At 56.7% G+C, this 20,626-nt stretch overlaps 1 protein-coding gene across 2 annotated transcripts in view; it reads left to right on the top strand.

The window, feature by feature from the left end:
• The first annotated feature begins 19,908 nt into the window (after positions 1-19,908).
• CCDC187 (coiled-coil domain containing 187) overlaps positions 19,909-20,626 on the top strand; it is a 53,021-nt gene continuing 52,303 nt past the window's right edge. For both annotated transcript variants that reach the window (XM_063650051.1, XM_054500661.1), the window contains exon 1: positions 19,909-20,318. In XM_063650051.1, the coding sequence (XP_063506121.1) occupies positions 20,176-20,318 (143 nt within the window). In that variant the 5' untranslated portion in view covers positions 19,909-20,175. The remainder of the gene's footprint in view (positions 20,319-20,626) is intronic.

Genomic DNA, 20,626 nt, shown 5'->3' with positions numbered 1-20,626 from the left:
GGTCTGTCCCACCCCAGGGCTGAGCACCTTGCTGGCTGATGATACCCACACCTGGAAATAGCTCAAGGGCCGCGTGAGGCCGCACGACACCCACACCAGTATGAGACACCTGGCCATGTGGCATTCCTGGCTGATTGCTGGCAGCTGCAGGCTTTGTCAGCCAGATGATGTCCCCGGGGTCTCTGGGCAGGCAGGGCACACAGGAAGCAGCTCACACTCACTCATCATGGCAAGGCGGGTCGTGTGGAACTTCCTTGGTCTTCCTCATCTGCGCCCCACCCAGCCTGGCAGATGGTGATGCTGTGAGTGCCGGGGAAACACACACACGCACACACACACACACACGCACACATGTACAGACAGGTACACACATGCCTGGGAGAGTCTGTGCTGCTCAGCTTCTGACGGCAGCTCCCCAGGTCCCCCCAGGGTCTGCGGCAGGAGGCGAGTCTTTTAACATCAGCCCAAACCAAACAGGATGAGGAGGGCAAATCGGCCATCCCCAATAAATCCTAGGGAGTCCTTCCAAGGCAAACAGAAAATGCACCCCAGCTTTCGCTTTTAGGGGTTTGAGTTGCGAGTTTCCGGTCTTCGGAGTGCGATGGCCGGGTGTGAGTCTGAAGCCCGCTGGGGGAGAGAAGCTGCACAGTGCAGAGGTACACATCCCAGCTCCACTCCCCAGCTGTGAGGCCCGGCGCATTCCGCGTTCCCCGCCCATCTCCACCTCCGAGGGTTGCGGGAGGCTGAGCAGTTAGAACCGTGGCTGGCATACAGAGGGCACTCGGTAAACGTGGCTGTGCTGGGCTGTGGGCCTCGAAGGAGTCTCGTGGGGCTGCTGTACCAATGACCTAGCACTGGGTGGCCTAAAACAACATGTGTTTCCTCACAGCTTGGGGGACCAGAGCCCAGAATCTGGGGGTCACAGAGGAGGGTCCATGCTCACCCAGGTCAGCTCTGGGGGCTGCAGGCCTTCCTGGGATGTGGCCGTGTCGCTGCCATCTCTGCCTCCATCTCCACGCAGCCTCTCCTCCTCTCCCCAAAGCTCTGGTCTTTGTCTCTTATGAGGACACTCGTCATTGGATTTCCAGCCACCCCTAATCTGGGATGATCTTATGTTGAGGTCCTTAATTACATCCACAAAGACCCTTTCCCCAGATAAGTCCCCACGCACAGTTCCCAGGGATAGCCTCCGGGGCAGCATCACCACTCACTCAGTCTTCCGTGCACCCCTTTGCGCTGACTGTCATGTAACTTGGATCAGGTCCACACGTGTGGCTTTGCGGCTTTCCTTTGTCACAGCATGTTACAACTGTTTTCCTGGGTGTCACTGCTGTGGTTTGAATTTGTGTCCTCAGCCTTCATATGTTGGAACCTGAGACCCAAGAAGATCATTATAAGACGCGGGGCCTTTGGAAGGTGATTAAGTCACCAGGGTCCCCATTGAAGCACTTGGGAAACCATCGAGGCCCCCTCCCCTTTGTCCTCTCACCTTCCACCGGGAGAGGACGCAGCAAGAGGCACCCACTGGGAGGCAGAGAGCAGCCCCCACTCCCACCGAGGCTGCTGGCACCGAGACTCTGGACTTCCAGCCTCCAGAAGCGTGAGAAATAAATGTCTATTGTGTGTCAATGACCCGGGCTCAGGTGTTTTGTTATGGCAGCAGGAACGGACTGAAACACATCACTGAAAGGTCTTCACGACTGGGCACAGAGGCTCACGCCTGTAATCCCAGCACTTTGGGAAGCGCTCAGCGTTTGAGGCCAGTAGTTTGAGACCAGCGTGAGCAACACAAGGAAATCCTGTCTTTACAAAAAAAAAAAAAAAAAAAAAAAAACTTTAAAAATTTAGCCAGGCATGATGGCACATGCCCGTGATCCCAGCTACTGGAGAGGCTGAGGCAGAAGGATCACTTGAGCCCAGGAGTTTGAGGCTGCAGTAAGCTGTGATCCTGCAGGGTCAGATCTTGTCTCAAAAAACAAATTAAAAAGTCTCCTCAAGCATAACGGGGGCCGTATCCAATTCACGCTGTGGATGTGCCACTGTCATTTAGCCAGGTCCTGGCAGGTGGACACCAGGCTGTCCCCTTTCTCCCGTCCCCTTGTCGGGAAGAACACCTGTGTCTCTAGACGGGCAGAACCACAGCTCCTGGCCCAGGGCTGACACACAAACACCACTGAACGCTGAGAGAGCTTTTTTCCGGGAGGGCCCTGTCCGTCTAGAACGTCGGGGAAGTGCGTCTCTCTGGCCGTGACGGACCCGGCTCCTGGGCTCAGCCACCGTGCCTTTGAGGGGACAGCACGTTTCAGTCATGGCCTGCAGACAGCCTTGGGACTTTCTCCTCCTCTGGTGGAGACTCTGGGCAATGTCACCGAGAGGACAGCCTAGCAATCCTGAAGAATGGTGGGGCTTGGGACATGCAGGGACACGCAGACACGGCAGGGAGGTCCTGGCCTGACCACCAGAGAAAGCATCCAGCCAGCACAAACAGACAGAAAAACATTCCATGCTCATGGATAGGAAGAATCAACACCATGAAAATGGCCATACTGCCCAAAGCAATGTATAGGTTCAATACTATTCTCATTAAACTACCATTGGCATTCTTCACAGAATTAGAAAAAAAACTATTTTAAAATTCATATGGAACCAAAAAAGAGCTCATATAGCCAAGACAATCCTAAGCAAAAAGAACAAAGCTGGAGGTACCACACTACCTGACTTCAAACTATACTACAAGGCTACAGTAACCAAAACAGCATATTGGCACAAAAACAGACACATTGACCAATGGAACAGAATAGAGAACTCAGAAATAAAACCTCACATCTACAACATCTAATCTTCAACAAACCTGACAAAAACAAGCAATGGGGAAATTATTCCCTATTTAATAAATGGTGCTGAGAGAACTGACTAGTCATATGCAGAAAACTGAAACTGGATCCTTTCCTTACACCTTATACAAAAAGTAACTCAAGGTGGGTTAAGTAATAAAATGTAAAACTCAAAACTATAAAAACCCTAGAAGAAAATCTAGGTAATACCATTCAAGACATAGGCACGGGCAAAGATTTTTTGATGAAATCACCAAAAGCAATTGCAACAAAAGCAAAAATTGACGAATGGGATCTAATTAAACTAAAGAGCTTCTGCACAGCCAAAGAAACTAGCATCAGAGTGAACAGACAGCCTACAGAATGGGAGAAAATTTTTGCAATCTATCCATCTGACAAGGCCTAATATCCACAATCTACAAGGAACTTAAGCAAATTTACAAGAAAAAAAAACCTCATTAAAAAGTAGGCAAAGGATATGAATAGACATTTCTCAAAAGAAGACATATGTGCAGACAACAAACACATGAAAAAAAGCTGAACATCACTGATCATTAGAGAAATGCAAATCAAAACCACAATGAGATGCCACCTCGTGCCAGTCAGAATGGTGATTATTAAATGAAGTCAAGAAACAACAGATGCTGGCAAGGTTGTGGAGAAATAGGAACACTTTTACACTGTTGGTGGGAATGTAAATTAGTTAAACCATTGTGGAAGACAGTGTGGCGATTCCTCAAAGATTTAGAACCAGGAATACCATCTGACCCATCAATCCCATGACTGGGTATACACCCAGAGGAATATGAATCATTTCATTATAAAGACACATGCATGCGTATGTTCATTGCAGCAATGTCCATCAGTGACAGACCGGATAAAGAAAATGTGGTATGTATACACCGTGGAATACTGTGCAGCCATAAAAAGGAATGAGATCATGTCCTTTGCAGGGATGTGAGGGAGCTGGAAGCCATTATCCTCAGCAAACTAATGCAGGAAGACAGAACCAAATACTGCACGTTCTCACTTATATGGGAGCTGAACAATGAGAACACATGGACACAGGGAGGGAAACAACACACACTGGGGCCGGTCAGGTGAGGGCAGTGGGGGAAAGCATTAGGAAAAATAGCTAATGCATGCAGGGCTTAATGCCTAGGTGATGGGTTGATAGGTACAGCAAACCTATCAGGGCCCGGCCTCATGACCTCATGTAACCTTCGTCACTTCCTTACTCCGAGTTTGCCCACACGGTGGGTGAGGGCTCCAGCTTATGAATTGTGGGACATAAACGTGTATCCATGGCACACATTTACCTGTGTAACAAACCCGTCATCCTACATGTGTATCCTGGAGCTTAAAATTAAATTAAATTAAAAAAAGAAAGGGGGCCGGGTGCAGTGGCTCACGCCTGTAATCCCAGCACTTTGGAAGGCCGAGGTGGGTGGATCACCAGAGGTCAGGAGTTCGAGACCAGCCTGGCCAACCTGGTAAAACCCCATCTCTACTGAAAATACAAAATAAGCCGGGTGTGGTGGTACGCACCTGTAATCCCAGCTATTTGGGAGGCTGAAGCAGGAGAATCGCTTGAACCAGGGAGGCGGAGGTTGCAATGAGCCGAGATAGCGCCATTGCACTCCAGCCTGGGCAACAGAGCATGACTCTGTCTCAAAAAAAATAAATAAATAAAAAATAAAGGGTCCAGCCAGCCAGCCAGGTGTCGGCTTGGGTCCAGTTCAGCGGCTCACAAGTGGAGGCCTTGGTCCCAAGACAGGAAGAAGGCCCAGTTCCCAGCCCCCAGCCTTCCCCCACTTCAGACCCTGCAATCCTGAGCCACTCACTGGGCAACGAGGTGGGCCAGAGGGGTACATTCCAGTCCCGCAGCGGGCACAGCAGTGCAGGGAGGACAATGCCAGGTGTTGGGACCACTTCACCATGAGGACAGGGCCAGGGAAGGGCAGAGCAGGGGCTGTGCTCAGGTTGGCCTGGGCCTTATGGGGAGTATGAGGTGGAGGTGACCGGGCACCCTGGGAGCTGAGTGGGTGCTACTCCAGGTGGTCTCAGGAAGCCCCGAGTCTGCCTTGCTGGGCCTCCAAGGCCCATGCTGGGCTCACTGTTGGCAATGGACATGTCCTGCCAGATGGCCATGGGTGCAAGGCGGGGCTCCTCCCAGGCCACAGTGCCAGCCTCAGTTGGGCCCCACCCTGCGCCCGCCCTGCGTCTGTCTGATGGACTGTCTGACCGTGATGACACTGAAGGAGCGCACCCCCACCTGGCCCCACCCACCCTCGCAGAGTCTCTCCCCTGAGCCTCTGCTGAGCGGTTTCCACCCTGGGCCCAGGGACCCGCTACTGGTTGCCATGAAAACCTGCAACCTCTGCAGCAGCCCCTCCCCACTTCTGCAGGCTGCGGGGGCTCCTCTCCCCTGGGCCCAGGGCCTCCAGGGTCAGCCTAACAGGCGTCTGGGGAGGGCAGACTGAGTTTCCTGTGCAGGTGCATCAGCTTTGAGCCCCTTGCACACCCCATTGCATCGACTCAGGGAGTTTGTTTGCATCTCAAACTGTGCATCCCAGAGATCAGGGGCCAGGGAGGAGACCCTGCTGTGGAATTGCACGGCTGGGGAGGAGTGCAGCATGGAGAGAGAGAGGGAGCAGAGCTGGACCGCTTGCTGGGTCCCTGAGAGTTTGCATATCTGCCATCATGGCCACTTTGTGGGTGAACTACTGGCCAGCAGGGGTGGCTGATGCCCAGCGGGCTGGACAGTGCCGTGTGCTCGGCTGCTCAGTGTCTCGGCAGATGCTCTCTGGAGGGTACAGACTGTGATACAAAGACCGTGCACTGTTCTGCTCCCAGGAGTCCCCCACACCCCGCACACCTCTGCCCAGGCCTCCCAGGAGCCCACTCGCACCTCACAAGCCTCTGCCCAGGCCACCTTTCCCTGACGGCTGCATCTTTTTCTTGTAGATTCCTAACAAGCCAGAGAGGCCATTTGCCGCTGCCCCTGACTCCATTTCTATTCTCCCCTCAGGCTACTTCCCTTCCCCCATGCGAGGGTGACCGGGGCAATGTCAGAGTCCCCCTGAGGGTGACTGCACCACAGCCTTCCAGAGCCTCCCCAGAGGCACTGGCGTGCAGCTGCACCCATTTCGGTGCTCCCTGAGCCCATTCATCCGTAACCCAAGCCTGGCCAGCTACCCCTCCTCCAGCCGTCCTGGGAGAGCCCCCGAGGGTGGGTGGGCCTTGCGGGACTGGGACTGGGCACCTGCCCACACTGTGGTGCCTTCTGCCTTCCCCACGTCTGTCCTCACACGTCCACGTCCATTGCACAGTGAACTCTGCTGGGCATGCCACCTTAGGGTTGGGTGGGACTGGCTGTGCCAGCTCACGGTGGGCAGCTCTTACCAACTCATACCCTGACATGCCTGGCCAGGTGTCTGTCTCCACTGGGGTCCAGTAGCCCAGCAGGACTTGGTTTTCAGAAGCTGTGTGTCTTGGTCTGCGTGGGCTGGTGTAGCAAGTCACCATAGGAAGGCGGCTTAAATGACAGTGCTCATTTCTCACAGCCCTGGGGCTGCCAGTGTGAGGTCAAGGTTCTCTGATTCGGTTTCTGGCGAGGGCTGGGTCCTGACAGAGAGAGAGCCGTCCCTGTGCTGTGTCCTCATGCGGCCTCTCCTGGGGTGGTGAGAGTGAGCTCTCTAGTGTGTGTCCTTCTTAGGACACCAGCCCCATCTGATCAGAGTCTGGCCTTGGGACCTCCTGTCACCTTCGTCACTTCCTTACTCCGACTGCCCACGCAGGGGGTGAAGGCTCCAACCTATGAACTGTGGGACACACATTCACTCCGTAGCAGTGCGTGGCTCTCTGCCCTGCTGTAGATGAAAGCCTCGCTCAGAATCCCGGGGCCTGGGCCGAGATTCTCATGCTGGGCCTTGCCATGAGCCCCTGGCCCTGTTTCCCATCCCTGCTGTGGGCAACACCAGCCGGTCTGCCAGCTGCGATGGCCCCGGGAGGGCTCTCTACTCCTCAGCCTGGGCCTGCCGCCGAGTCTGAGGGCTCTCTACTCCTCAGCCTGGGCCTGCCGCCGAGTCCTTCCCTGCTGTGTGTCCTCCTCCTGCCACCCGGGACAGGGTCAGAGCATATCCCTCGGTGTGGCTGTGCTGCCTCCCAGAACCCAACGGGCCTCCAGGGTCTGTGCTTCTTTCCTTGCAGCAGGTGGTGCAGAGACAACCATCTGGCTTTCACTTTGGAGCAGAGGCCCAGGAACATCCCAGCAACCGAACAACGCCCTGGCCACCAAGCAATACCCCAACCTCTGAGCAACACTCCAACCACCGAGCAACACTCTGACCACCAAGCAACACCCTGACCATGGAGCGACACCCCAGCCACCAAGCGATGCCCCAACCACCAGGTGATGCCCCAACTGCCGAGCAACACCCCCACCTCCGAGGAACACCCTGGCCACTGAGCAACACCCCGACCTCTGAGCAACAACCTGACCACAGAGCAACACCCCAACCACCAAGAAACACCCTGATCACTGAGCAACACCCCAACCACCAAAGAACACCCCAACTACCACGCAACACCCCAGCCACCGTGCAACACCCCGACCACCGAGCAACACCCCAACCACCAAACAACACTCCAACCACCACACAACACCCCAGCCACTGCTCAACACTCCAACTACCAAGCAACACTCCAAACACCAAGCAACACCCTGACCACCGAGCAACACCCCGACCAACACCCCGACCATGGAGTGACACCCCAACCACCGAGCAACGCCCTGACTGCCAAGTGACACCCCGACTGCTGAGCAACACCCTGACCTCCAAGGAACACCCCAGCCACTGAGCAACACTCTGACCTCCAAGCAACAACCTGACCACTGAGCAACACCCCAACCACCGAGCAACACCCCAGCCACCATGCGACACCCTGACCACCAAACAACACCCGGACCACTGAGCAACTCCTCAACCTCTGAGCAACACCCCAGCCACTGTGTAACACCCTAACCACTGAGCAACTCCCCGACCTCTGAGCAACACCCCAACCACCGCCCCTCTAAATACTTTATGGATGAGGTAGGCCTCGGAATCTTTCCAGATTTTCAACCATCGTAGCACTGTGGATGAGTGCTGGGCACACCGCTGCTGCCCGAGACCACTGCCCTGTTGGATGCATGTGTATCCCAGAGGCCTTTTTCTCACCCAGCCCTTCCCCATGAAATCATAATTAGAGCTCTTATCCTGCAGACCAAGGGTCCAATGTGGTGGCCCCAGTGGCCCCCTCCCCACATGTCAATCCCAGCCCTCATTTAGAGCCTGGGGTAAGGACCACTTTGAACTGCAGCTTGGGCAGAGCTCCACCAATGACTGCTCCAATGTGGGGGCATGATGACATCCTGGGTCTCTGGGTATCTGTGTCACCCTGACCCCACTGTCCTCAAATGTCCATCAGTCCCCTATCCCAGTGCAGGTCCTATAGGTCCCTGTGGAGAAGGGCTGGCCAGCATATTGCATGTCCTTCCTGGCAGCCTCTTCAGTCAACAGTTCCAGGTCTAAAGACTGGCTCAGGTCCAAACCCCAGCAAAGACTGTGACTTTTTATTGGGGCTACTGCCATCAGTCACTCATCCTTAATTTACTCTGCTAATACAAGTTGACAACTGCCCATCTATCCTGCCCCAGGGACACCATGTTTGTCATCTCCATAACTCTCCAGGGTGATGCCCCTCTGACCCTGCCATTAATTAGGACATTTGCAACCTCCTAGCAGTTAAGCGTCACCCTCTGGCGTCTGTTATTTTAGGATCTTCTCATCTCTATTGCTGTCTGTAACAGCCCCTGGCCTTCAGGGGAGTCCCCATTGACCTCGCTGGAGGTGCTGGTGTCCTTCTGACCAGCGCCAGCCATGCGGCCTTGATCAATTGTAAGTGGTCTACCCTGGAGCACAAGCCTTTGGTGGATCTTTCTGGACATACAGTTCATGGTATTTCCAGGCTGGCATGCTTTGGACTTTTCAAGAGCAACTCCAGGAGCTAGAAGACAATGTGGAAAGGCCTTTACAGTTCTCCAGGAAAATGTTTCCCAATTTGGACTTCTATACCCAGCCAAACTAACCATCCAGTGCTCACACAGCAGGTGGAATAAAGACATCTTCAGGCATGTGCCCTTTCTCATGGAGCCACTTGAGGGACGTGGTGCCCCAAACAAAGGAGCCTAACTACAAAGAGAAGAGGGAACAAGGGGTTCCCCTCAGAGGAGAAGCACTGGGAGCCCCAGAATGACCCTGCTGGGGAGATCCTGGGATGCTACCCTTTCTCTGGTGTCAGCCCAGTTTGGAGCAGGGGAGAAGATTCTGGAGGAATTTCTTCCAGAAGACTAAAGTGATAATACCTGCCTCAGACGTTTGTACGTACACAGGAAATTTAGACAATTGGAAGAAAAATTGAGGCTGAATAATATAAGCACCCAAAATTACACAATCCAAGGGGAAAACAAGAGGAAAAGTATTTGTAGACCCTACAGGGTCAGCTGTAAATAGTGTTTTCATGTAAATTCTGAATATTGAGTTTATGAGGAGGGTGGGAGGGACATATGTGGTCAGACAAGCCAAGAGGTGGGGGTGCATGGGGACCCCCTAAACCCGACAGGTCAGGGAGTGGCGATAGGAGTGTGCTTTTTAGTGGCACAGAGTAAATACCAAAGGATTCAGCTAGAAATGGGAGTGCTTGCTCCTAGGAAAGGGGAAAGGGATTGTTTTTCATAGGAAGCCCCATAGCATTATTTGGCTGTTTTGCAAAAACACTTGTAATACCAATTTATCTACTTTTTGCCCTGCCCCCGGGGTAGGGGGAAGCACATCACACCCCTCTATTGTGGGAAAGGACTCACTGCAGCCTCTTCCACAGCAGGAGGGCAGGGAGCAGGGAGGGCTCTCCTTTTGTTTGAGGTGGGATCTCGCTCTGTTGCCCAGGCTGGAGTGTAATGGTGCAACGTCAGCTCTCTGTAGCCTTGACCTCCCAGGCTCAAGTGATCCTCCCACCTCAGCCTCCCGAGTATCTGGGACCACAGGTACATGCCACCACACCTGGCTGATTTTTAAATTTTTTTGTAGAGCTAGGGTCTTGCCATGTTTCCCAGGACAGTTTCAAACTCCTGGCATCAAACTATCCTCCCACCTCAGCCTCTGAAAGTATAGGAATACAGGTGTGAGCCACCACGCCCAGCCAAGAGCTCTCTTCTGAGCAACATGGAGCCACACACAGCTCCTGCCAGAGCTCTCCCTTGAGCCGGCTGCTGGGGCCACCACCTGTAGACATGGAGGAAGGCTGCTTTGGGGCTGGCACAACTGCTGAAGTGCATGGGGACCCTCGGCCTGCACCTGGAACCCTGACCCCAGGGCTCTGTGGGAGTGGGGCCTGCCAAGGGCTGGGTGATGTTTGAGCTCTGTGATCACGCAGGCTCTTGTTGGTAACACTGTGAACCCTCATGAAGCCAACACCCCAGACAGGCCTCAGGGGCCGCTCCCTCTCGTCAGAGAACAGGTGAGTGTAGGGAGGAACTGGTGTGTCCCCATGGCAGAACTGCTGTCTCATTTTGTCCACTTGGGGGCCACAACCCAGCGTGAAGGGACGCGGGTAGGGGATGGTCGGGACACTCAGTAGGAATTTGCCTCCTCTTGCAGGTCTCAGGCTCCGTGCACAGCCCCGGGCCAGGTGAACATCCCCCTGCTTCTCTGACATTGATGGACAAAGTCAGGCTGTCCCCAAAAGCCCACCCAGGACGGCACAAACCTGAGCCCATCCAGGGTGGGAATAAACCCACGAGGGACTCATCTGGGATACTTGGACACCTCCTGGCCATGTTGAGGCAGGCCAAGGGTCCAAGAAGCTCCTGCAGGGGCTGCCCGTCCTCAGCCCCCTGCCCAGGGATAGGGGCTGCCTGCAGCATGGCCTTGCCTGGGACAGCATTGAGCAATCTCTGGGGAGCAAGGGACTGTTGCCCCCCAGCTGCTTGCAGAGGGGCAGGACACCCTGAGTGCTGGAGAGACCAGGCCACCTCCCAGCCTTTGCCCCCAACTCCAATCTGAACACCAAAAGGAGTTTCTCGGCAACAGATTTGTTTTCCTAGGGCGATTTTCTGGGTTGGAGGGACACATTTTCTTTTTCTTTTTCTTTTTTTTTTTTTGAGACGGAGTCTCACTCTGTCGCCCAGGCTGGACTGCAGTGGCGTGATCTCAGCTTACTGCAAGCTCTGCCTCCCAGGTTCACGCCATTCTCCTGCCTCAGCCTCCCAAGTAGCTGGGACTACAGGTGCCCGCCACCGCACCCAGCTAATTTTTTGTATTTTTAGTAGAGACCGGGTTTCACCGTGTTAGCCAGGATGGTCTCGATCTCCTGACTTCGTGATCTGCCTGCCTCGCCCTCCCAAAGTGCTGGGATTACAGGTGTGAGCCACCGCACCCAGCCGAGGGACACATTTTCTTGGGGGCAGGTGATGAGTGTCAGGGACCTCACCTTCTCCACAGGCAGTACAGCCCTGTGGGCAACCCCACCAGGATGGGGAGAGGGTGCCACCTGCTGGCAACCCCATAGCCATGTAGGTCCCCTGGGAGAACCATGGATTTTTTTTTTTCAGGGGTCAGACAGGCTGCCTGTCCCCAAGGGGACCCCTGGGCCCCAAGGTGCCCGCTTTGAGAGTGGCACAGGGAGTGGGGGCAGCACGTCCTGTCCTGCAAACTGATTAGTGCCCTTAGTTGAAAAACTGGCCTAATGGCCTACGGGGAAGCTCGGGATCCAAGGACCCAGGGACCCAACACCCTGAGTAGGGGCTGTGGGGCCCAGCAGGAGAGGGAGGCCGGCAGCCGGGCCCCCCACAGCCCTCCCATTACTAGTCTTCCCCCGACTGACCACCCCAGCCTGGCTCATTTGTAACCTTTTTTGGTAGTAGATAGGTTCTACTCCAGCAGCTGAGGGGCCTTCAGGGTTGAGTTTGGTTGGTGTCACTGGACTCGGCTGTGCCTCTGTCAGTCCCCTGGCCAGGCCTGAGCTGCTCCACTGGCCCCCTTTCACAGAACTGCTTCGACGTTCAGAAGCAGCTCCGGGCTGGAAGCCTGCAGCTGCTGGGCCCTGCTGGCTGGGTGGGGGGGTCCCTGGGGAGGATGTAGAAATGAGGGGTGCAGCAAGCTGGGAGGGCTTGCTGGGGACTCTGATGGCCCCGCCCTCCCCTGTTGTCCTTGGGTAACACAGCAGGGGCATGGGCGGGGTGCCCCAAGTGCGTGCCTGCCCCTTGCCAGCCAGGGTGGGGTCATTGGTTTTGCCTGGAGACCCTTCCCCTGCTCTGTCCCCCACGGCCCCTCAGGGCCTAGCAGGGTGGAGCGCCCCAGGTGTGTGCCCCACCCCATCCTGCCCACAGCAGGGCTGGGGGGCCGGGGGGCAGGGCAGCGTACAGGTGAGGCCCCTGGTGAGTGCTGGGGCTGCACAGGGCTCTGAAACTTCCGGGGAGGAGCCCGCACAGACGCCTCAGGGTTTCTCTGGCAACAACGTCCCTCCCCTCCCTGGAGGTGCCAGGTCCCAGGGTTCTTGTGTGCTCAGGGCAGTGGCCTTCGAGTCACAGGTGCCTCCCATGACGGACAGGGAGGCCTGGGCCTTCCAGCGGGTGAGTAGGGGGCTTTCTACCTGAGCCCCACCCAGTCCTTCCCAAGCACCAGCAGAGAGGCCGGGGGCTGGAGAGCCAGCGGGGTTGATGGATGGGGCTGAAAGGGGACAGGCTGGTGAAGAGGGGCTTAGATTTGCCTTTTCCAGGAACTTAGCCGGGAGAGACCAGCCCACACTCCTCCATCCAGCTCCCCTGGGTAGGGGAGGGGGTCTTCCCACCTAGGGGCTCCCTCTGAGGGCTTGGGGCCTCCTCAAGGCAAAGCCAGGCTATCCCCAGGAGAGGAATTTCTCCTTCCCCACCCACTGGGCTGCCCTGCCTCTGGGCTCAGGTCCCACGTGGGGCCCTGGGATGAAGTGGTCATGTAATGAACTCAGTTTCCCCATCTGTGAAATGGGGATAAACACTGCCCAGCCCCAGATGGCTGATGCCTGGTCCTGCATTTGGTCCTGCTGGGCAGTGTGTGGTAGAGGTGGGGGCAGCTGGCTGACGGAGGCTTACCGCTGTACCCCCACAAAGGGGGCCCAGCTGACCGTTCTGCACCCCGAGGCGGGGATGTCTGTGGCTCCTCTCCTGGTGGCATCCCATGCCGACCGCTGCCGCGTCTCAGGCTCCACAGCTGCATGGTTGCCTGGGAAACATGCTGGGCACAGGGCTGGGTGCCCGGGCCACGCAGGCTTGGGAGATGTTGCTATCCACAGCGGCCCTGGGGGGTGCCGGGCGGCCTGCTGCGGGGACTGCCGCCCTCACGCTTTGCTGCCGTGGCTGTGGCCTCTCCTTGGCAGGGGGTGGACGGTGTCTCCCAGCAGCTCTGAGCCACCCCTGTGTGCCGTAGGCCAGGGCCTTTTATTAGGGGCTGCCTCACCACACTTGGCGGCTGGCCGAGGGCGTTGCAGGGGCTGGGGCCCAGAGGGTGGGGGGTGCCGGCAGCTGTGACCCCGGGTCCTACCTGTCACTCCCCTGAGGGCCACTCTCCCTGTGATTTCTCTCCACCTCATCTCACCCCTTTCAGAGTTTCCGTCTGGCTTCCCCCATGGCACCCTCCCCTAGGGTCTTCACAAATCGCTGGCTGTTGTGCCACCTCCTTCCCACCCTTGCATCTGCCACCTCCATGTGGCCCAGTCCCCCCATGCCCGGCTGAGTCCCAGGGGAGTGGTTGGTGTGTGGAGCCGTCTACAGCGTCATGGGGCAGCCAAAGCTGGAGGGGCAGGTGCCTGGACTCAGTCACCCTAGCAGCCTGGGCTGGCCTTGCCTGCCCTGCAGACCCGGGCAGGCGTGTGTGTGTGTGTTGTGTGTGAATGTGTGTACGGTGTGTTTTGTCTGGGTATTCGCATTGTGTGATGTGTGCATGTGGTATATATGTGATGTGTGGTCTGTGTATCGTGTGCCTGTGTGTTATTTCGTGTGTGTGCATGGTGTGTGTGTGATGTGTGTATCTGTTTTGTGTGTGCACTGTGTGTCTGTGTATCTGTGTGTGTTGTGTTTGTGCGTCTCTGTGTGTATGTGTTTGTGTGTGGTGTGTGTGCACTGTGTGTGTATCTGTATTATGTGCGTTGTGTGTCTGTGTATGTTGTGTTTGTGTGTGGTGTGTGTACTGCGTGTGTATGAATCTGTGTGTGTTGTGTTTGTGTGTCTGTGTGTGTGTTTTTGTGTGGTGTGTGTGTACTGTGTGTGTGTATCTGTGTGTGTTGTGTGCGTTGTGTGTGTCGTGTTTGTGTGTGGTGTGTGTGCACTGTGAGTGTGTATCTGTGTGTTGGGTTTGTGTGTGTATGTGTTTGTGTGTGGTGTGCGTGCACCGCGTGTGTATGTATCTGTGTGTGTTGTGTGTCTATGTATGTGTTGTGTTTGTGTGGGTGTGTGCTGTGTGTTGAATATCACAGGGGGCATGTGCTTTTGGGTGTATGGGTCCCCAGGTGCCCAGGCATCCTCGTCCCCTGCGGATCATTTCCCCGCACCTGGGTCAGCCCCTGGAGAGCTGGCGCTGCTGGAAGGGCTTCTCTTGGGACGCTGGAAACCTGCCCCTTTCCTTGACGCCTGGTGGCCTCAGGGCATGGCTGAGGGTGGCTGGAGCCTCCGGCCAGCCTGGTGTGTCTGCTGCCGGGGGCCACTGCTTGGCACCCAGGGCTGGGGCTGAGGACGTGGAGGCTGGGTGCCATGCTGGGTGCCGTGCTCATGTCCAGGCCTGTGCTCGGCTGCCGTGGCTGCGGAGGGCTCTGTGGTCTCCAGCCCTGGGCCCCGCGAGGCAGGGGCGTGGCGGGCACCTCTCCTTCACAGCCCACTGGCTCCGTCCCCCGGGCCTGCCTGGGCCTGCCCGGGGTTTGCTTTTCTAAGGCGAGGCGGTGCCAAGTAAACAGTGTCACTAATTAGAGCAGAGCTGCTACCAGCTTCCAGGAGGAAGCCCCCCACCCTGCCACCCACCCAGCCCCACCAGCCAAGACCGCAGCAGTAGCGCGGCATATGCCACAGGCTGGAGAGCCAACAGGCTTCCATGGCGGCAGCCGGCTGCACTTGCCGTGGGAGGTGCCACCTGCAGGCTACATCTGTACGGAGCTGGGCAGAGGTGTGTTGTGTGTGTTGTGTGTGTTGTGTGGTGTGCCTGTTGTCTCTGTGTGTTGTGTACATTGCCTGCATGTGTGGTGTGTGTGTTATGTGTTTTTTCCATGTATTGTGTGTCCTGTGTGTGGTGTGTGTTTGTGTGTGTAATGTGTGTATAATGGATGTTGTCAGTGTGTGAGATGTGTCTTGTCTGTGTTGTGTGTTCTCTGTGTGTGTTGTGTGTGTAATGTGTGTTGTGTGTCTGTGTGTGTGGTGTGTGTATAATATGGATGTGATGTGTGTTGTTTGTGTGTGTGCATGATGTTGTCTGTGTGCAATGTGTGTTGAGTGTCTGTGAGTTTGTGTGTCTGCATGTGGTGTGTGTGTCTGTGTGATGTGTGTTGTGTATATGTGTGATATGATGTGTTTGTGAGTGTTGTGTGTGGTGCGTGTGTTGTCTGTGTGTTATGTGTGTAATGTATCTGTGTTGTGTGTGTTGTGTGTGTTGTCTGTGTATTATGTGTGATGTGTATTGTCTGTGTAGTGTTCGTATGAAGTGTGTGTATTGTGTGATGTATGTGGTTTCTGTGTGTTGTGTGTGTTGTCTGTGTATTGTGTGTGTGATGTGTATTGTCTGTGATGTGTTTGTGTGTTGTCTGTGTGTTGTGTGTGGTGTGTTTCTGTGTGTTGTGTGTGTGATGTGTATTGTCTGTGTGTTGTGTGTCTGTGTGTTGTGTGATGTATGTGGTGTGTGTTTCTGTGTATTGTGTGTAATGTGTGTTGTCTGTGTGAAGTGTGTGTTGTGTGTCTGTGTGTTATGTGATGAGTGTGGTGTGTGTTTCTGTGTGTTGTGTGTGTTGTCTGTGTATCGTGTATGTGTGACATGTATTGTCTGTGTGTTGTGTGTCTGTGTTGTGTGATGTGTGTGATGTGCATTTCTGTGTATTGTGTGTGTGATATGTGTTGTCTGTGTTGTGTGTATGAAGTGTGTTGTGTGTGTGTGTTGTGTGATGTGTGTGGTGTGTGTTTCTGTGTATTGTGTGTGATATGTGAAGTGTGTATTGTGTGTGCATTGTGTGATGTGTGTAGTGTGTGTTTCTGTGTATGGTGTGTGTGATATGTGTTGTCTGTGTTGTGTGTGTGAAGTGTATTGTGTGTGCGTTGTGTGATGTGTCTGGTGTGTTTCTGTGTGTTGTGTGTGGTGTGTGTTGTCTGTGTGAAGTGTGTTGTCTGTGTATCGTGTGTGTGATGTGGATTGTCCTTGTGTTGTGTGTTTGTGTGTTGTGTGATGTGTATGGCGTGTGTTTCTGTGTGTTGTGTTTCTGTGTGTGTTGTGTGATCTGTGTGGTATGTCTGTGTGTTGTGTGTGGTGTATGTCTGTGTGGTGTGTGTAAGATGTGTGTGTTGTGCATTGTGTATGGCATGTGGTGTGTGTGTTGTGTGTCTCTGTGTGTGATGTGTGTTTGTGTGTTGTGTGTGTTGTGTGGTGTGGTGTGTGTCTGGTGTGTGTTGTATGTCTGTATTGTGTGTGCTGTGTGTATGGTGTGTGTTGTGTGTGGTGCATGCAGTGTGTGTGTGCTTTGTGTGTGGTGTACATGTTGTGTGTGCTTTGTTGTGTGTGGTGTGTGTGTGCATGTGTATTGTGTGTGGTGCATGTAGTATGTGTGGTGTGTGTGTACTTTTATGTGTTGTGTGTGTGTCGTGTGTGTGTGTGCTGTGTGTTGTGTATCATGGGGAGGCATGTGCTTTTGGGTGTGCGGAGCCCACAGTGCCCAGGCATCCTCAACCCCTGCGCGTCATTTCCCTGTACCTGGGTCACCCCTGGGAGCTGGTGCTGCTGGGAGGGCTTCTCCTGGGCCCTGGAAACCTGCCCTTTTCCTTTCCTGGGCGCCGAGCTGCCCTTTGAGGACAGAGGTGCCGTCTTGGTCCCTCCCTGGCCTCCTTTCTTCCCCCGCCCCAGCCCCAGGGTGAGCACTGCGTACTCCACGTGTCTTCTGACCCCCAGGAGCCCTAGCAGCCAGGGCTGACTCTCCGCCCACTTTACAGAGGGGAGGACTCGTGCCCAGAGGGTTGAACGACTGGCCCGCCATCACCGGCCTCGGAGACAGCCGCGTGTCTGGGCCAGTCACAGCTCTTGGCCTCTGGGCCCCACCGTCGCTGGGAAGGGGAGGTGTGTGGCTGTGGGGGGTTTTCATCCCAGCCCCTCCCGGCCGCGGAGCCACCCCCATGCAGTGGCTCTGCGTGATGCTGGGACCCCAGGTGGCTGCTGCTCTTTTCTGGTCTTGGGGACATGGAGGGTGTGGGACGGCTTGGCACGCCCGGCCTTCTGACCCTGCTGGGACCCTGAACACATGACTTAGGCTGAGCCTCATCCCCTGGTTAAGTGGGGGTAGCACCTGCTTTTCTCTGGTGGGATTGCCCTGAGACGACGTAAGATAAGTCATCAAGCATTTGCCACGGCGCCCAGTGCACTGGGGGCCCTGGAACGCTCTTCCAGCGATAAGCATCTGCACGCCAGTGTGTGCCACGGGCAAGGCTACTTCCTGCCCCCAGGGGACCGTCCCCCCAGGGAGGGAGGCTCAGGAGGGGTGGCAGAGGTCCCAGGAGGGGAACTGCATGTGCCTCACTGAGCCGGACTGGAGCATGGTGGGCGGAGGTGGAGGGAGCAGTGTGGCTGCGGAGGGGCCAGGAGCCGAGGTGCAGGGTCTGAATGGGTACGGATCCAGTTAGGCCCGGAGTGGGGTGCGGATGTGGCTGGCTGGGCCTGGCTGCAGGGCTCCCGTGCTGCTGGGGACAGGGCGGGCCTGGCCTGCCCAGGGGATACCCCTTGACTCATGCTGCAGCCTCTGCCCAGTGGCCTTCTCGGAGCCTTGCTGCTCCTGCCCACCCCATGCAGAGTAGCCCCAAGCTTCATACCCCAGCAGGCGTGAGTCTCCTGGGGGCAGGGCAGGGGCGCCAGCCGGTGCAGGCTGTGAGCAGTCCCTGTGGCACGGACAACATCCGCAGAGGGTCCTGGACAGGTGGACCCGCCTTCGGGAGCTGACGTGCGTCTCCTGATTCAGAGCTGCGTCTAGAAGCCTCAGCTGGTGACCAGGCCAGGAAGGCAGACGCTCCGCTGTGCCCCAGGGCGGGTGGGGAGGAGCAGGAAGGAAGCCGGTGGTGGGGGCGACTCGCAGGACGTCGCGATGCTCTGCTCACTGGGTTTGCTTTTCTGCTCCCAGGCATTTGCTGTCATGATCTTGTTCCTAGTCACAGCAATGCATTTCCATGGCTGTGCCGCTGCATTTATGATGCAGCTTCTTCCAGAGCCTCCAGGCAGCTGCTGAGTGGCTGGGTGGTTTTCCTGCTCATGGGAAAAAGGGAGCCACCAGACTTGGCCTCTTCTGCTCAGGAGGACCCTGCCCCTGTCCCTTTATGGGAGCAGGGCTGAGAGCCCAGGGCCACAGCTGATTTGGGAGCCTAAAGGCCTGGCAGGCAGGTGGCAACCCATCGGCAGGGGGGCGGCAACCCATCGGCAGGGGGGCCAGGCCTGTGCACCACTTGGATGGCCCTGGGGTGCAGAGGCTGCAGAGGAGTCCCCGGGCAGGGCGAGGCTCTGTAGGAATGGAAGGAGGCTGGAAGTGGAGCTGCCTTCTGGGTGCCTGAGAACCGTCCAGGCTCCGACGGTAGGGGGACCCTGTGGTCACACCACTGGTTCCCTGAAGCTTCCTGTAACATCCCAGACATGCTCCCCAGGGTGTAACAGCCCGAGGCTCATCCTTGTCCCTGCCTCATCACAGGAACGGGCTCATGCCCTGGCGCTAGGAGGGTGCAGACAGGCCAGGTGGGGTTAGAGGTGCCCACACCTCACATTACACGCAGGGCCTGCCTGCCCTTGGATGACTCCTCTCTGCTTCCCCTCCGAGGCTGCCGGCGACCAGGGCCCCGTTCGGCTTGGAACCTCCCCTGGGCCCCGTGCCTATGTGGGGCTGGGCTTGGGCGGCGTCTCCAGGCGTTTCCCTGGCGGTTCCAGAGGACAGGTTCCATAGAGTGAGCCTGGAGGAGAGCCCTCCATCCTTCAGGCCTTCCTAGATTTAAGAGGTCTTTTGCCGCAGACCCCCCTTCTCTGGGGCCACTTGGGAAGGGGCACCTTAAGGGACATTCCTGGAACAAATCTGTGCTCATGATCACTGCAGCTCCGTGCCACGGCCACCTCCCTCAGGGATGGACTCACCAGGGGCTCACAATGGTGAGCAGTGGGGGAGGGTCCCCAGGCTCCGAGGTGGCACTGCCAGTGGGGGTGGGGAAGGAGCTGGGAGGGAACTGGGATCTGAGTCCGAGTTCCCCCTCAGGGACTGCAGAGCCATGTCCTCCCCACTACACTGCCCTGTCACGGCCCCACTAGGATGTGCAGGGGCCGAGGAGGCCAGCGGGGGCTCCTGACCTGGGGCAGCACCTGGCATCTCTGCCACTGTCACTGTGGGCAAAGGGTGTCTTCTGGCCTGCACCAGGGTGAGCCCAGAAGCCAGCGCCCCTTCCCCTGCCCAGCCCCATGGAACTGAGAGATGGTGGCTGATGTGTTTCTGTTGGGATGTCTGGGCTGGGCCCCACAGCTGCTGGGACCTCTGTGCCTCAGACTGAATTGAGCCTGACCCTGACCTGGGGTTAGGCCCCGCCCCCACCAACCAGAAACTTGCCCAACACTGACCCCACAAGCCCAGCCCGGCCCCATTCCCTCCCTGCATGTCATTCTGGGCCTGGGCGGACTGGGTGGGGCGCCACTGAGAGCCCCATCAGGAGCTGAAGGCCAGAGGCTCTGTCGCTGAGTGACAAGGTTATTATGCTGTCACGGGGCCAGCCGGAACTCTCCCCCACCCCACCAAGAGACAGCTCATTAGGAAGGCTCCCAGCTGTGGCCAGCCCAGGGCCGGGCTGCCCACCGTGCCAGCCCAGTTTCAATGACCCACCTGAAGGTTTCCATCGTGGGCCAGGGGACCTGCACAGGCGGGCATCCGGAGCCAGGCAGTGGCCAGCCCATCCCGGGCAGGGTCATAGGCGGGGCTGCAGGCCTCGAGGCTGTCATGTGAAGGCAGCAGCGACCCCAGGCAGGGCGGGCCAGGTTGGCCTTGCACCTGCTCTCCCCTCGGCCCTGCGGCCATGCCAACCCTGGTCGTGGGCACGCTGCCCACCTGCCTGGGGGACACACCTCAGCCCGGCCACAAGAACAGCCAGAGGCAGGGGCCCTTCTCCCATGGGGCCCCAGGGAGAGCAGCCGACTGGGAGGCTGTTGCCAAGCCCAGGTAGCATCTTCGTGGACTCAGGTGGGGGGCTGCACTGCTGACAGGTGCCATGCCTGCCCCTGGAGGCAGCGGCTCTGTGTGAGGTACAAGGGCGTGGGGTCAGAGTGCCGTACCTGCCTCTGCGCATGCCTTTGGGCAGGCAGCCCGGCCTCTCTGAGACTCAGTTTCTCCGTCTGTAAATCGGGCCGATCACATTACCTACCTCAGAGGGGTGTGGTCAGGGCTCGAGAGAGAATGCTGGGGCTGTCCTCAAGGTGGGGTGTATTCCAGGCCCTCCTCTCCACCTCCAGTCTGTGGAGCAGGAATGC

The sequence above is a fragment of the Pongo pygmaeus genome, chromosome 13, assembly GCF_028885625.2.
Source record: "Pongo pygmaeus isolate AG05252 chromosome 13, NHGRI_mPonPyg2-v2.0_pri, whole genome shotgun sequence".
Classification (NCBI taxonomy): domain Eukaryota; kingdom Metazoa; phylum Chordata; class Mammalia; order Primates; family Hominidae; genus Pongo; species Pongo pygmaeus.
This window is presented reverse-complemented; position numbering and strand designations above follow the sequence as displayed.